Genomic DNA, 17848 nt, shown 5'->3' with positions numbered 1-17848 from the left:
CATACATGGGGAACAATTTTAACTTGACTAATAGATAGAACTACATACCTTGTTGTTGTAAATGTTTCTTGAAACCTTGTGAGCCTAGCACCCCAAGTGTGATGCCTTAAATGCTTCACACAACACCAAATACTATGGAGTAAACTTGGAGAGAATGTATAACACTCAAAAATCGGCTCTAGCCCTTTTGTTTCTTGTCTAGTGTGTTGTCTATCCAATTTTGGGGAGAGACATGGTCCTTATATAGTGTGTTGCATTAGGTAAAACCCTAATGTAACATGACTCTTCATTTCTCAATCCATGGGTTAACTCCATGGAGCATCCATGGAGCATCCTATGAGTGGAACCCAACTTGATAGTCCATGGAGCCTTTTAGCCCACTATATAAGATATGGAAGATTTACATAATCTACCCATATATTTAATTAGTTATCTTTTGATCACTTAATTAATTCTAAATTAATTCTTGATCAAACTAATTAAATAATATTATTAATATATTAGAACTTATAATATATTAATAAACCATATGTGTTATTTCTCTCATTTAGTTTATCCAATTGCATGGTGCCATGCAACCCAAATGGACCATGTTGGGTCGGGTCAAGTACATACCAGAAATAGGTATGGACTTAGACACCTTATCCAACAGAATCATCGATTTGGGTTTCCTAAAGAGCTTGTGTGTTTCATCATAGGCAAACCAAATCCTTGAACATAAGGAATCAACAATTTATTCGTAGAAGTGAATATTTGATAATTTCATGGGAGAAATTGAAAAGGTGACGTGGCATCACGAGATTTAGACACATGGCACCATGAAAATATGACATGTGGCTTGTTCTAGAAGCGGTATCGGTGGCCCATCCCGATCGCGACATGTGGCAGGCAAGCGCAGGAGCTAGCACAGCCCTGGTGCGAGGCGCACCTCTAGGTAGTGCGCACCGCAGAGCCTTGTACCCTATATATATTCTTCGAAATTGCTTTCATTTCACACAAAAAAATCAAGTCCATTTCTCTTTAGAGCATTCCTCCATTTTGAGTCCGACTTTTGTGAGATTTCTTATGATATTTTAGTAAAGTTTGAGAAGTCTAGAAGTCCGACAAATAGAGTTTTCGGTTTGGAGCTCTGTCCGCATACTTTCGTGGTTTTCACTAAAATCTCTGTAAGTTAAGCTACACACTTTTATTTTCAGTGTGACTTATATTTATGGTCATAAGTCATTATTGTGAACATATAAATAAGATTTATCAGTAATTCCATGTCATTTTAAAGGTTGATCTACTTATGGCGATGGTGTGTAGGCTGGAACTAGTAAGGTGTTTAAAGTGAGATTTCCAAACCGTATACTCTGTATACCAAACAGACCATACCTCCGATATGATCCTACCTAGTTGTCCCTTATCAACTATAGATCAATAGACAATGAAATTCTTGAGGTATCTAGACTATTAATTAGATATAAGAGGTAATAAACTAAGACTTATAGATAATTAAACCTAGGTAATATCAATGGAAAATCCAAGTGCTAAAGTGAAGCACTGTCCAACTTTCCAGTCATCCACTTTAACAAGTGAATGTATAGTTACTTTCAACTTACACACATATATATATATATATATAAAATATTTAAGATAATTACATGCTATATATGCCTGTTATCTATGTTCCTGATATCTATGTTAGACGAACAATATATACAAGTTTTATTTGATTTGAAACTATATATGTATTTTTATTACCTATAAATATATTGAATAAAGAATGGTAGATATAAGATGATATCGATGTTGAGAGATGAAATATGATATAGATAATGAGAGGCCTATTAGATAAATATTGGCAGTTGTGGACTTAGTGCCTATTAGATAGATACTGACAGCTACGGACTTAGTGTCTATTAGATAAGCGCCGGTAGCGATGAACTTCGTGCCTAAACACCGACAACGATGGACTTCATGCCTATTACTCAGGACAAATCCTTAGGAATAAAAATAGAAAGAAACTTACTAACATGTATTGTAGAGAAATCTCTGTAATAATACTTTCCGCAACGATGATTAAGATGATTCCTAAAGTAAATCCTTAAGAATAAATATATAAGAAAGCCTACTGGTTAGTATCATAGAGGAATCCTTGAACTAGTATTGTCAGCAAAGATGATCCTTAGGTTAGATCCTTAAGAATAAAGAAGATAATGAGGATGGAAAATTAGGTTAATTGTTTGATAACCAAACATATTAATTATATTATTGTGGGTTGAAAATTCTATGTACTCATCAGGTTTTCCAGCCTGACCCACTCAACTTCTTTGTATTATAGGTAGCGGTATAAAGTTGCATGTATGATGAGAGATTCAAGGACACGTAGATTATTAATATAATGAGACATTGTAAGTCTTTGTTTATGCTTATGTTTCTAGTATTGATGATGTCATCACGAGTTTTATAAATAAAATACATTTTTCTTGGAAATGTGTTGATAATATTATTATCATATATTTGGGACAAATTCTTTAAAGTAATTTTTTTTTTTATAAAAAAGATACTCTAATTTAATAAGCATAAATAATTTTTTTTTTCTTACCGTAGAAATACTAGAAATACGGATGTCACAAAGAAGGTATTGTTGTTTAAATCTTAGAAAGCTTGTGCAAATAAGGTTTGTACAATTTGCATTTAGAAAAAATACATTGGGTGAGAATTAGCAAAAAGATGCATTGTAATGATCACGTGATAAGCACATGTGGGCTGGTAATTCTTTCTTGGTAAGCGCTCGGCAGGCAAGATCAAAGTTTCCATCCCGATGATTCAAAGTGTCCGGTTCAAAAACTTCAAAATGTCTGGTCCAACTTTGGCAGATTTGACGCTTTTGGTCCCCGACATGTGAAACTTCAATACTTTTACACTTTTAGCCCTTAGACGAAAATATTTTACCTTTTGGTTCCTATCTTCAAGTAATTTTGCATTTTTGGCTCTTTGACTTTTCCTGTTAACGTTCTTTGACTTTTTGACGTTTGTGCTCACCTGGAAAATCTTATAATGTTTGTCAATAAGTTTTTAAAAGAATTTCATCTCATTTTAAGATCACATATAAAACTATTTTTCAACACAGCCCCAAGTACATTATATAACTACTTTGATTTTGGTACAATGTAGACCAATCAGAAAATTCGACGATAGCATATTTGGTTGTGTATGACTTTTACTCATGTGATGAGAGAAGGAATTCAGTGTCAAAAAGTATACCTTACGTGCGTCACCAATTATATCAGGCTTCCTTTGAGAGAATGCTCTAAACCATAGTTCTTCTGAAAACAGATAAAAAGTAATGGGTTAATCATTATATATTCACACACATCTACTTAGAGGAAGTAGTTTTAGTGTTGTTGATATGTTTATGTGATCCAACACATCAAAACTTTGATCAACTACAAAAAGAATATATATAATAAAAAATAACAAATCGGCCCTTTTAGACGGAACAATGCTCGGATTAATTCATTCAAAAATTAAAAGTAGAACTTCTTTTTTAGATATATATTTTATAATAACAAACTCTTACCTTAGAGGTCAATAAAATCAATAATAAATGGGTGGATTTGGGTCATATGATCCATTTATTTAAATTTTTTAAAATAAACGAGTCATAAGACATGACAATACAAATATTTAATAAAAACGACATTTACCACCAATTCTGCCAGGTTGAAAAAATCGCCTATGCCGTAGGACGTATTCTCCTGTCGTTTGAAAAGGGTTTTGAAAAGGGGAGAGATCTCCGCCAATTATGTGATTCCATGACTTGTAATAACCCAACACATCTTCTTCTTCTTCTTCGTCTTCTTCTTCCTTGTTCTCTCCATCATACACAAAACTCACCCCACACTCCTTTACACGTTCATTATTCCTCGAATCTGTAACAGTAATAGTAACCTGATCACCAGCCTCCATCTCATTCATCCCAAACATCCAATGACTTAACAACATGCAACACTTTGGGCCTCCAAAAGGTCTGTCTGGGTAACGTTCGTAACTCCACATGCGTTTCTTTGTTACATTACTAATTTTTATCATTGGCGAACGAGGGAACTGACAATCGTGAAATCGAGATGTCTCAACAAAATATTGAAACCCAAGAAAAGGATCATTTGGAATAGGCGTGTGCACAGAGCAGAAGTTGAGTCCTGTAAGGAGGTTGTTTGGAGATGATGATGGCATGGTAAATGTTATTGATCGCCCTGCATTTCTATGCCTAAACCATATTGGCATCTCGTCCGCCTCATACATTGTGCTGAATATTCCAAATTGATAAAACATCTGCCAAATACACCAACCTTAATTAATCGCCATAAAATATATCATACATATTTACATAAAAGCATAGTTGGCTACACAAACCTGCATTTCAGAATCCAAAGAATTAGTTCCCAAGTGCCTTTCGTTAAGGAAGTCTAATTTAGTCCAACCCAATCTACGTAGTACCTTGTTATCAACACCCACTATTGGTTGGATTTTCACCATGCCTTCAATTTCATAAGACCCACGTTCGAAACCTCTCAAGTGAAAGAGTACCCGAAGTGGTGACATTTCTGGATCAAATACAATTTTTTCTATAGAATGATTACGATGAGGATAAAGAACCAACTTTCTTAGTGTAGGTGGAGGATGCTCGATTGACTTCAATTTTTTACAATCTTCCATACTAAGTATCTCAAGCCTAGGAAGGGTTCTCACACAATTGGGGAGGGAAATGATAGGATTCCCATTTAAAAATAATTCCTTTAACATGGATAGGCAACTGAAGTCCATGGGAAAAGATTCAATGGACAAATTATTATTTGCAAGTGACAAACTTACTAACGATCTTGGTAAAGAAATTGCAAAGGCCTTCAAATCACATGGTATACCACCTGGAAAGGCGGAGGAAGAAGCTCTTGTGTTTATGCCAATGTTGTTAGCCTTGCACATTTCCCATAAATCCGTATCCCTATTCTCAACACGAGATTCACCAAGATTACATCCATCTAGAAGTATTGTTTTAACCTTCTTTAACATGCTTATGTTTCTTGGAAATTTTTCAAGCTTGTTGCAGTTGCTCATATCAATAAGGACAAGTTCAACACATTGTTTAATCGAATCACAAACCTCAAGCAAAACAATGCAATTTCTAACTATTAACCTCTCAAGTGCGGGGAGTTCGTCAAATCCACCAAGCATACGAAGTTGTTTACAAAAACTTAAATTAAGAATCTTCAATGATCCAAGCAACCTTTTGTCTTTTAAACACGATGCATCCAACTACAGAAATGGAAATAAGTTAGAACAGTAGTGAAATTCATCAAACTCAACATGGAAGAATAAGAAATGAAAATAAGTTACATTTTGCCTCTTCTCATGTCGTTGTGGATTACTATAACAATTGAAAAATGATTCAATATTGCTATATGACATGTCAAGAGCAACAAGATTTTCCATAGGTAAGTCTAAAGGTATAGAATTTAAATGAAACCCATGCATACATAACCATCTTATTTCTTCTGGAAAGTTCTCATAAGACCCATTCATTTGCACATAATTGAGTTGTAGTAGCATCAAATTATCCATGTTACTCAACGCCTCTGTTTGAAATGTTGCACACAAATTCTGTTTCTCAAGCATCGGCATATCAAGGGCAAGGCCTACAAGATTTCCCTTACCCTAAGAAGATACAGATAGCCAAAATAATTAGACAATACAAAGCAATTTGAAAATGTACACTACTAAAAAGTATAAATAAGCTCTTACTTTTTTTTGTTTCAACACTTTGAACGACTCCTCATGACACCATAATCGACTTCGCTTCCATGGGTTATCAGGTGATTCTTGATGTACTTCCCATCTTCCCATCTGTTGAAGCAACTGATGCATCTCCAATTCGTTATTCTTTCCGATACTAAGAAGAAATCTATCAATGAGATTCGTAATCCCACATCTTGTGTTTATACCACATGCCCTTAATATTGTTTCGGTGAGATCTTTATCGACTCCAACAAAAAAACAAGAAATATGCTTAAATAAGTCTTTATCATTGTTGGATGGCAAAGAATCAAAACTCATTTTCAAGACATTATTTATAGGGGAACTGATTTCTTTTTTTAGCCCTTCTATGCATCCTTCCCAGTAAGCTACATCTCGATTATGTAGAGACTTGCCTAAAACTTTGAGAGCCAATGGATGTCCTTGACAATACTTCACAAGCTTATAAGACACCTCTTCATAACCTGCCTTGGGCTGGTTGCACATAAATGCATGGAGACACAAAAGTTGTAGTGATTCAATCACATGTAAGCCTTCAAGGAAATGCATTGCATGCTTAGGTTTAATGTTTGTTTTGAAAAGTACACAACTCTCTGTCAACCATGAGTCCTTTGTTGTTATTATAACTTTGCTTCCAGGATGAAAACCTTTGCTTCCAAGTAATGCATCCAACTGATCAGAACTATCAATATCATCAACTACTAGAAAGACCCTTTTACGGGCTAATGTGTTCTCTATCATTGTGGTGTATTTAGAAACATCATAAACTTGAATTGAACTTGTCTTTGAAATGTCATGGCACAGCTGTTTTTGTATATCAAGCAGCCCATTATACTTTCCACCACATCTCCTGCCAATATCTTCAATATAGCTGCTTGTGTCAAATTCACAACAATGTAACCCGTAGACATATTTGGCTAATGATGTTTTCCCGATTCCACCCATACCCGAAATAGTGAGTATGTCAGCCGTATGTGAGGATCCATCTTTCAACCATGAATTGATGAACTTAATTGAAGACTCCATTCCAATGAGTAGGGGTTGGGCAATCCTTAAGGGTACATCTATTCTACGGTGAATGTCATTCACAATTTCTTTAATAAAGTCCTTCTCTAGCCTGATTTAATAAGAACTTTAAAACATTATAATCTACAATACTTACAAACGAGATTTGGAGGTTTTATATATCCGACAATCCAAATCAAAATTATATCATAGCTATTTTTTTATTAAATTCCTCAAATCAATACCATACTATATTTTCACTCCTACCATACAAATATCTAATGTTTAAGGGCATAAAATATTTATGTATGCTAAGATCAAAGCTAGAAATGTAATAGAAGATTTCACTAATGGGTCACCCAACTTCCGTATGTTTTTACAATAATATACAACTTAAAAAAGTGGTTTTGCATGCGTATGAAAAAACTAACAGCTATAGGTTATGCTTTATTACTTACTAGTAAGAGAACTTGTTTATCATAAAACAGATTATGATTTGAAGGTAGTATGGTATACTAATAGTACACACATAGCACTTCATTGAAAATTCGGTTTTTAACGGAAAGCATGACAAGATAATTGAAATTGTTTATCTAAATATATAACTTATGACAAACTACTAAATGCACAACAAACGTGTCAAACTTATCAGAACCGTTAATCTTTCTATATAATTCATTTATAAGATCACATAATACAACATATAGGTTTAATTTTGTTCATCTTCTTTGTCCTAGACATGATATATATACCTATTTCATACTGAGGAAAGATATTAAAATGCATAGGAAGAAGCTGATATTTGCATCTTTCATGCATTAATCACATAAAATTGAAGCCCTATGGAAATATGGGTAAGAAAGTTGTTACCTTCCATTCACATTTTTCCCCTTTAAGTGAGAAACTTGTGTAAGTGCTCTATGCCATTGCTCCATCTTTTGAGCCCACTGACTTTTTTTATCTGCATCTGTCTCTTCATCCATTTTCTGTTTATGCTTAGCCATTGCATCCCCAAAGCTACTTTGTTGGTTCCTGACATGTGTGGGCTCCACATGATAAAAGATTGGAATAACAATATGGTTGGATGTCATATGCTGCTCAAGGATCAGCACCAATTCATCGAGACACCATGTTGAAGAAGCGTAATTCTTAGACAACACTATAATAGAAGCCCGAGATGCCTTAATTGCATTCTCCAATTCCGGTTTCAGATCTTCCCCTGTTTCAATTTCTTCATCATCCAAGAAGGCTGTGATATTGGCTTCTATAAATGCCTCATAAAGGTAATCGGTGAAACTATGACGAGTGTCAAGACCTCTAAAACTTAAAAATATGTCATATCTATAGCCATGAGTTGATGAACTATGACCACAAATTAATGAAGAAGATGAAGCTCCTTCTGAGAGGCGTTGAAAGAGAAAATCCATTATGAGTTATCACCCTTCACACGATTTTGTGTATATATTTAATATTTTTACTTGCATGCTCTGAAACTCCTCCACGCGTTATCGGTTATAAAAGTTGGTTTCATGGATTTACTCAGTTCTGCTTCAATGTCAGGATCCCCTACATAATAGCCTCTACATAAAATTCAAATTACTAATATTGATAATATGTAACTCGAATCACAATAAACAATTTAAACCTCAAATAAGCATAATACCTTTAAATTATTCAAAATAAAAAATTTAAGAGATTGCAATACATATGAACTCTAATTGTGTTAATACACTAATTCATATCCCCAAACTCCGAGTTTCAAGTTGATTTTGGAGTTATATGGTGAATAATGTGGATATTTGTGTTTTAATCGTTGATTTTTATTTTGTGTTCAAAGGCTACCTTTTATCAATACAAAACTCGGTTGCTTTGTGTGCAAGGGATGTATGGGAATCAAGCTTAGGCATCTAAACACTGCAAAAGGAACATGGAACAGCAGCCTCATGGTAGTAGCAAATTAGTTCAGGTACAAGAAAATAACAAACCAATTTATTCATTTAACCAACATAAACATTCGTACTATTGTCTAAATAAAATCCATTTTAAGTTCACTTGAGTAATCTTCAAACAAATTCAACACCAAATAAATACCATTCTATAAACAACTACATGATCCACTATTACCTCCCATAAGAGAAACTGCAACACTTATAGGAAATTTCAAGCTTTCCCTAGATATTAAAAAATCAATTAAAAGATCTTGACAGAAAAAGGAATAAGTTTCTTGACATGGTTGTTTATATATCCCCAAATTACCAACAAAAATCTTTTCAACATTAAAATTCTCTATCACTGCATCAAGTATCACCATAAATCTAAAGGAATTCAACTAAAATTCATGGGGTTGATCCAAAGGAAATGTTTTTGAAACATAAAGGTCATGTCCTTTCAAAGGTTTCAGTTTCAAACTCTAAGAAGTAGCTGAAATAGACAAAATTCAATCATTTGTAAACGAAATAAATAAATGATTTATGATTAAGAAGATGAAATTGTCTAACAACTGAAACTAACTTGTAAGAATATCCCTTCATAGTTACCTGCCTGCAGGAAGACAAGGAGACCTGACGCAGTGATGATAGAGAATCAAAAAACAGTGATGTGGCTAAGATATATGTGGAGTTAAGATTACAAAGGATTGTCAGCAAGGAACCCGCGAGTCAACGAGGAAGGAAGGGAGACTGACATAAGGAGAATTCCAAGAAAAATAATGGTAAACTGGGGAAAATCTATGAAGAAAATAAATGGTAAATTGGGGAAAATCTATGAAATTGTTCAAGTCAATAGGGAAAAGGCTAGTCAACGCCAGATACTGGAGTTGTATTGTGATTTTCTTTTGCCTTACGCTCGAAGCCTGTCGAGGGTTTTGCTTCTTTTGAATATATTTTTGATTAACCATTACAAATGAGTTTTTCAAAAAATAATCATATTGTTTTTATTTTAGATATCATTTACTCTTAATTTTGGATTTTATCATTATGTTTTGCAATTATTTCGGTTTTATTTTGAATCTTTTTACAAACAATTTATGTATTTATGTCATAGAAGCTGAAATTAGAAGACATTTTCTCTGCCCACCGAGTGTTTGATAAAATGTCAAAGTGGAGTTTTCACATGTTAGAGCTAAATTTGATGAACTAGGTGCATTAAAACTCATAATATTTCATGATTCTTCATCTAAAAATGTAAACATTTGGGTTGATTTGTGAGCAACGTCAACACCTGCCTACCGGTTCTCTTTTACCATCATCGCCTTCGTCGAGTTTGGCCTTACTTCTGTTGTCGCCTATCTGGACAATCCCTAGATTTTTTTTTTGTTTTTAGAAACCACACAGATTATGTTCGACAAAAGAAAAGGAACTAAGTTTATGATATTTGGTAAATTATATGGATCATATTTGTAATTTTGTGGACAAATTAAAAAAGAAAAATCACCAAATCTATTAAAGCAATTCAATAAAAAAGTTTCATTTTTTGTAACTTTAATGTCTTTGCTAATACACTTAGTTTGTGAATCATGAACTAGATGTTGAATGATCATCACTATTAATTTCTTACTATCTCAAGTTTAACCCAATTATGTTTGCAAAAATTTAAACCCTTCAAGCTCTTTAAGGACTTAATTTTATGTAAGAGAAAATTCAGTAAATGACCAAAATTGAGGGGTTCTTTAAAAAAAATAACCATGGAAATGAGGAATTCGGAATATGACCAAAGGTTCCGCAGAGGGAGTTCTGCGGAACCATAAACACCTCTACGGACTCTTTATTGCTCTGAGGATCAGGGGCATTACAGTAAAAAATAACTCGAACGCGAAAGGAAGTTAGGGTAATCGATTCGCGAAAGGAAGCTGCGGACGTCGGACTGTGATCGGAACGGACACAAAAATGTCACAGCGAGCTTGATTCGTGGAACAACTGCACTCCGATATATTATCCGATAGATATGGAACTCAAGTAATATTTCAATTTTTTTCCTAATCTTCGTATAAACTCGGAAGTAGAAATTGACTATATGAGTTGGAAATTGATAGGTTAAATGCTATATATAAACATGTATTCTTGTTAGGGTGTAAGGACTTGAGTTTGTGAAATAAGAAATCGATTTATCCTATTCTTTTCTTCATGAACAGATCCACAGAGGTCCTCTGCTCAAGAACAAGAACAGATCCGCAGAGGAACCCTCTGCAGAACGATATATGCCTTTGTGGAGATGTATTTTTTTGTTTTTTTTTGTTTTTCGATTTTTTATAATTATTATCTCTTAAAATGGACCATTGAATATTGAGATCATTTTTATGTTGATTATATGTAAATTAATATTAAAATCGATTTCCAATTATTTCTGTAATTTAAAAAAAAACATTGAAATTTCTATAATTATTATTAGAATGGACCATTTATGTAAAAAGTTATAGAATAAAAACATTATTTTTGTTGCATAAAATTATTAAAAAACAATATATAAGTACAATGCTATAAAAACAAAAGTACAATGATATTTAAAGTTACTTTTGATGGGTTTGAACCATAAAAACTTTCCTATGTGCACATGCAAACCCTAATGCTTGGATCTAGGTTTCTCTAATTGAACATGCATTGTATCCAAGACTTACAATTCTAGATCTAATGTAAACAATTGAATCTTATCATATGAAATCAGATCTAGAACAATACCTTGAGTTACTTGCTTGATACTTCTTCTTCTTGGAGCTTAGAGTCACAATTGTTACTCCTCTAATTGCTTACAAACACCAACTAGCAAGAGGATGATCTTGAGAGAGATGGGAGGGTGAGAAATCGGCTCTAGGGTTTCTTGCCTTGCATGAATGCCGATTTCACTCACCCAAGGGATCTATTTATACTATGAGCTACTAGGGTTTCACCCTTAACCCTAATTGAATAACTTAGGCCCTAAGCAATCCAAGATCCTCCTAGATATTAGGCTTGGACGATTTTATGGTGTCCTAACCCTAAAATCCATCCACCCTTATATCCATAATGATACATAGCCCAAAACACAACTATCACACATTTGACAGTTTATGCCCCTTTATTCAATTAACTTCTTTAAGTCACCAAATTAATTCTCAATTAATATATGACTTATATTAATCAAATAACATTATTATTTCTTTAATATATTATTCTCATAATATATTAACAATAATATCTCTTCTCTCTTAACAAATCATCCTGTCAAGTTGCTATGGTGAAGGCAACCCAAAAGGACCATGCACAACCGGGTCAAGTACTTACCAAATATAGTTACAGCCTTAGACACTAATCCAACAGTCTCCCACTTGGATAAGTCTAGTAACTATATATGCAAACACAATCCGATTAACAATCGTAGCTCTCAAAGACGCTGTCAAACTCTGATCTTATTAGTATCCTGTCCTTTAGATAAGGGATCGTACAGTCCTCTGTTTAGATATTGTGTGGACAATCTCATGGAATTTATTGTCCAGCAGTTGGTTTCTCGATGTCAGATTCATTTGACATAGAACTTAATTGAACACATCAATTCAGTCCTGACCGGCCCCGGAACATAAGTCAAATCAAATCATCGAAGGGCCCTGATATCGCTTTTACTCTCTTAGGATAAAAGTAACAGATAAACTTCGACTTATATGCATTTATTATTTACTAATCAATCATATACAACAATGTGTTTTTTGACATTAATTTACTGATGCGGTTTCGCATTGTCAATGCACAACCAATTAATAAACAATAAACCATATATCTTGGTTTTAAGACCATAAGATATTATCGTCTTGCGATCACTTTTGTCATATTCCATAAAGTGATTCCAGCAAGCGCAGATTTATTCCAATGCTCAAAACTTGTTCATAAGCACTCATGAACGTTGCAGCAAACCTTTTCTATGTATAATACCTTTTAGACACTCTACACACCAATTCATGACAATCTTCATCCGTACCTACTTCCAACATATGAACGATTGTGGACCATTCGAATAATTCGATTATTCTTAATAACTCAATTATTCAGGAAGTCAAAACATGCAAAATGAAACAATAGTTAAACAATTAACATAAGACAGTAGCTTTACTCATAAATAATACTCCTTTATTTAATCATCAAATGTCAATTACATTTATCTATTACATGTTTCCAAAACTATCTAATCTAAACTAATATCGTCTTTCAGCCCAACACTCCTAGCATGCTGCAAATGCTTAACCCTACTCAGTCCCTTCGTAAGCGGATCTGTTGGGTTATCCTCTGACGATACCCTCTTTACTACGAGGTGTCCTTCTTCTACTCAATGTCTAATAAAGTGTTATTTTCTTTCGATATGCCGAGATCTACCATGGTCCCTTGGTTTCTTGCTCAAGGCAACCGCTCCTTCATTATCACCGAAAATTTCCATAGGCTCCTTTATGGTAGGCACAACTCCAAGATCACCAATGAAGTTCTTCAACCACATCGCCTCCTTTGATGCTTCACTCGCTGCAATGTACTCTGATTCGCACGTTGAATCAGCTACGGTTTCTTGTTTGGAACTTTTCCAAGTCACTACTCCTCCATTAAGGGTAAAGACCCAGCCCGACTGCGAACGGTAGTTGTCCCTGTCGGTCTGGAAGCTGGCGTCACTATACCCACGCACCTTTAAGTCATCACTCCCTCTGAGGACTAAAAACCATTCCTTGGTCCTCCGAAGGTACTTAAGTAAATTCTTGACCACAATACGATGAGCTCTGCCCGGGTTCCCTTGATATCTACTGACCATGCTCAAAGAAAAGGCCACATCAGGGCGAGTACAAGTCATAGCGTACATGATTGAGCCAACTGCGGAAGCGTAGGGTACTCGGCTCATCTCAGCTATCTCGGCTTCTGTACTCGGACTTTGAGTCTTACTCAATTTGGCATTGCTCTGTATCGGTAGTTCTCCCTTCTTCGAGTTTTCCATACTAAAACGTTTTAGTACTTTATCCAAGTAAGTGTTCTGACTAAGTCCTATTAGTCTCTTACTTCGTTGTCTCACTATCCTTATTCCCAAAATATACGAAGCCTCTCCAAGGTCCTTCATAGCGAAGCACTTCCCGAGCCAGGATTTAACCTCCTACAGAGTCGGGATGTCGTTTCCTATGAGTAGTATGTCATCGACATACAAAACGAGGAAGCTAACTATACTCCCACTGGCCTTGACATATACACATGATTCATCTTCATTGTACAACTCCAAACTCTTTGACTTTCTCATCGAAGCAAAGATTCCATCTGCGAGATGCTTGCTTAAGTCCATAAATGGACTTCTCAAGCTTCCACACTCTATTGGGATGCTTTTGATTGACAAAACCTTCTGGATGAGCCATGTAAACATCCTCAACCAACTTCTCATTAAGGAAAGCGGTCTTGACATCCATCTGCTATATCTCATAATCATGAAATGAAGCAATGGCTAGCATCACCCTAATAGACTTTATCTTAGCAACTGGTGAGAAGGTCTCATCATAGTCAACTCCGGGAGTTTGAGTAAAGCCCTTTGCCACCAATCGTGCCTTATACGTGTGCACATTCCCATCCACGTCGGTCTTCTTCTTGAAGATCCATTTGCACCCAACCGTCTTACGTCATGGCACATTGTCAACCAAATCCAAACTTGGTTGTCATACATGGAGTGAATCTCGCTGTCCATTGCCTCTTTCCATTTTGCAGAATCTAGGCCTACCATGGCTTCCTTATAACTATTAGGTTCATCTGGATTTATTAGCATACCATCACTAATATACGTTTCCCCTTAGGTAGTAATATGAAAACCATAAAACTGGGGTTGAAATCTAACTCTTTCGGAACGTCTAAGAGGTAAGGACTTGTCAATCAGCTCAACCGGAGTTTCCTCCTCGGGTTGAGCGCCAGCGTTAGAGGTTCCTTCATTGCTCGACTCTTGAATCTCTTCAAGATCGATTTGCCTCCCACTGTCTCCTTAGCTTATGAGTTATCGCTCTTGGAAAACCCCTCTCCTCGCAACGAAGACAACATTGTCACTCGGTCTATAGAAGAGATATCCAAAGGATTTCTGCAGGTAGCCGATGAAAATACATCACTCACTACGAGGTTCGAGCTTGTCGTGAGTTTCTTGTCTTACGAAAACTTCACATCCCCAAACCTTGATATGTGCTAACGAGTGAGCTTTCCCTGTCCACATCTCATGAGGTGTTTTGGCAACCTTGTTTGTAGGGACTCGGTTAAGGATATGGGCGACAGTCTCTAAGGCATACCCCCAGAATGAGATAGGTAGTGAAGCACGACTCATCATAGAACGAACCATGTCTAACAGGGTTCGATTTCGCCTTTCTGCCACACCATTCAGCTGCAGTGTCCTAGGTGGCGTCAATTGTGAAACTATTCCGCATTCCTTAAGATAGTCGTGAAATTCAAGACTTAGGTACTCTACTCCTAGATCGGATCGAAGCATCTTGATTTTCCTGCCTAATTGATTCTCCACTTCATGTTTGAGCTCTTTAAACTTTTGAAACGTTTCTAACTTGTGTTTGATTAAGTAAATATACCCATATCTACTATAATCATCGGTGAAAGTCACGTAGAAGAGGTTCCCATCCTTGGTTTCATTAAATAGGGCTTAGGACCGGGAAATTAGGGTTTCATTAAACAGTGCGGACTCGCCGAGTCCATTCCTTGGACTCGCCGAGTCCAGGCGCGAACCCGCGTCCAGAACCACGATCCTACTCGGCGAGTCTGAGCTCCAACTCGCCGAGTCCCCTCACAAAACACCAAAAATATATGAATAAAAGATACCTGGAAATCCGGGCTGTTACAATTTATATCTCAAACAATTCAAGTTTTTCACTTTACTAATTAGGGCTAAATGTAAGAAACACAACTTTGATATGTTTCTAATATCATCCTACTTTTATTCCTGCGTATTACATCAATGTACTTTGAAAACCTCTTAATTGTAGCAATATCATATCCCGATACAAAGCAATTTTCAGTGTTATAATTGGACTGATTCTTCAAAGTATTGTGTCCTAATAACAAAATAAGTTGAAAATGCAATACTATTATTGGGTTGATTTTTCAAAGTACAATGCTTTAATAAGAAAAAAAAAATGTAAAATACAGTGATGTAATAGAAAGAAATGGAAGTAGAATTCTATAGCACAAATAATGATGAAAGTACATTGCTAGTTTATGAAGCGGGTGTATTGGTGAAGAAAGAGCTTCGTGAAGTGGTACTTTCCTTTACTTATGCAAGTAATTATTTGCTGACTAAATTACAAATATCATCCCTGTGTTTCATCTTTTTATAAATTTGGTCCAACAGTTTCATACTTTGCTTTTTCAGACCCAAAAACAACATTTGGTCACACTGTTAGGTAGTGTTTGTTTTTTGTCTGCAGATGTGCATTGTAATGTCCCAAAATTCAAGACTAAAAATTTCTTTTAATAAAGTATCACTTAAAGTAAAATCATCATTTCAAAACATAAACCGAGTATTAGTTTTCAAAACACATGTTCATTATCAGAGTAAAACATTCCCAGGCTGACTAATCTATGGTGTGTGCCATGCGATTATCCCGAGCTCCATCATCCGCTACCGGAAGTACCTGAAACCAAAATTGAAAGCCGTAAGCACGAAGCTTAGTGAGTTCCCCAGATATCACAGACCATACAAACCATTCATAGCCAAGAATCATACATAACTGACTTATCCATAACCAAGTAAGGTGCTATGTGCCAAACATAATCTTGCCATTATGCCACGGGCCGCACGTGGTCTTCCTGGTCAAGCCTGGGCCGCTCTCTGGGTCTTACAGACAAGTGCCAAGGGCCACCCCCTGGTCTTACAGACGTGTGCCAAGGGCCACCCCCTTGTCTTACAGACAAATGCCAAGGGCCACCCCCTGGTCTTACAGAAAAGTGCCAAGGGCCACCCCCTGGTCTTCTATGCAAGTATCACACAGACAACCGTACCTACTACTCTACTTAGCTAAACAACATACAGTGTGCCAGAAGCCACCTCCTGGTCTTACATATCTATAGCATACAATGCGCCAGGAGCCACCTCCCGGTCTTTCATACATATTGCCTAGGGCTAATCCTCGGGTCTTCCTACCATACAAGGTAACATACTGTGTGCCAGGAGCCGCCCCCTGGTCTTTCATGCATATTCTAAATGGGCCGGCATTGGTGCCCTAGACCCATACAAACAGTGAGGAGACTCACCTGATTCTGCTGAACTGTTGCTGCTAAACCCTTTGACCGCTACCCGTCCACTGACTGAACTCCTGCTCTACTTGCTTCCCGAGCTAACAATATCAAAGCAACACTGAGTCTAACTGACCCCCGAAAGACAACCAAGTCAACTCAGGTCAAAGTCAAAGTCCTTGACAAAGTCAACCTTCCAGGTCAACCCTACTCGTCGAGTCACCCTACTGACTCGTCGAGTTCATAAGTCTAGAGTCCTTCCACTCGCGACTCTACTCGCCGAGTCAGCCCCTGACTCGCCGAGTCTACTGATTCCCGATTCCTGTCCTGTCCAACTCACTGAGTCCTTGCTCGACTCGTTGACTCGAGACTTAACTCTAAGGGTTGGGACCACGCGACCTGACTCGCCGAGTCTATGAACAGACTCGCCGAGCACACGACAATCTTCATCCAACTCGCCGAGTTGTTCATCCAACTCGCCGAGTTCATGCCTATCTTCATCCGACTCGACGAGCTGTTCATCCCACTCGTCGAGTCCCTCCTCATCTTCATGGTACTCGCTGAGTCCATTCAGATCTCCAAACATGCAGAGGACTTTTGAGTCATGCAGGGACTCCAAACCATAGATCCATACATCCAAGGCTCAATCCCTACGTAAAGTTGCAAACTTTACGTATAACTAAAGAGATCTAGGCTCAAAACATACTAGGGTTTGGTTTAAGGACAAAAGGGCTTCACCAACTACTCATCTCCTGATGCTTTATGACATATTGGACCATCCCAACAATAGATCTGAAGTGGCAACAACATATCTATGCCCCTAACTCGATTTGGGTCTCAACAAC

The 17848-nt window shown here is 36.5% G+C and overlaps 1 protein-coding gene across 4 annotated transcripts; it reads right to left on the bottom strand.

Annotated features, from left to right (window-relative positions):
* Positions 1–2610: 2610 nt before the first annotated feature.
* LOC111895039 (disease resistance protein RPV1) lies at positions 2611–9640 on the bottom strand. Of its 4 annotated transcripts, none has more exons than XM_042902705.1 (9): positions 9342–9640; positions 8647–8718; positions 7675–8384; positions 5788–6916; positions 5383–5700; positions 4402–5301; positions 3693–4320; positions 3250–3311; positions 2611–3027 (listed from the first exon to the last, which is right to left on the bottom strand). In XM_042902705.1, exons 3-9 carry the CDS (start codon positions 8229–8231, stop codon positions 2812–2814), a joined length of 3810 nt encoding a protein of 1269 aa, XP_042758639.1. In that variant the 5' UTR covers positions 8232–8384; positions 8647–8718; positions 9342–9640; the 3' UTR covers positions 2611–2811. The 4 variants fall into 4 exon arrangements, with proteins under 4 accessions (XP_042758639.1, XP_042758644.1, XP_052620075.1 ...); XM_042902710.1 differs by having other exon boundaries at positions 7675–8370; XM_052764115.1 differs by lacking the exon at positions 8647–8718.
* Between the last annotated feature and the right edge of the window lie 8208 nt (positions 9641–17848).

The sequence above is a fragment of the Lactuca sativa genome, chromosome 1, assembly GCF_002870075.4.
Source record: "Lactuca sativa cultivar Salinas chromosome 1, Lsat_Salinas_v11, whole genome shotgun sequence".
In the NCBI taxonomy this organism is placed as follows: domain Eukaryota; kingdom Viridiplantae; phylum Streptophyta; class Magnoliopsida; order Asterales; family Asteraceae; genus Lactuca; species Lactuca sativa.
This window is presented reverse-complemented; position numbering and strand designations above follow the sequence as displayed.

What these genes read in the sequence shown, in the direction of transcription:
- LOC111895039 (XM_042902705.1), bottom strand. Translation starts at nt 8,231, where the DNA reads ATGGATTTTCTCTTTCAACGCCTCTCAGAAGGAGCTTCATCTTCTTCA. An exon ending in GACATGAGAAGAGGCAAAAT is followed by an intron (nt 5,302 to 5,382) that starts GTAACTTATTTT and finishes CCATTTCTGTAG; the next exon opens with TTGGATGCATCGTGTTTAAA. An exon ending in CTTTGGATTCTGAAATGCAG is followed by an intron (nt 4,321 to 4,401) that starts GTTTGTGTAGCC and finishes TGTATTTGGCAG; the next exon opens with ATGTTTTATCAATTTGGAAT.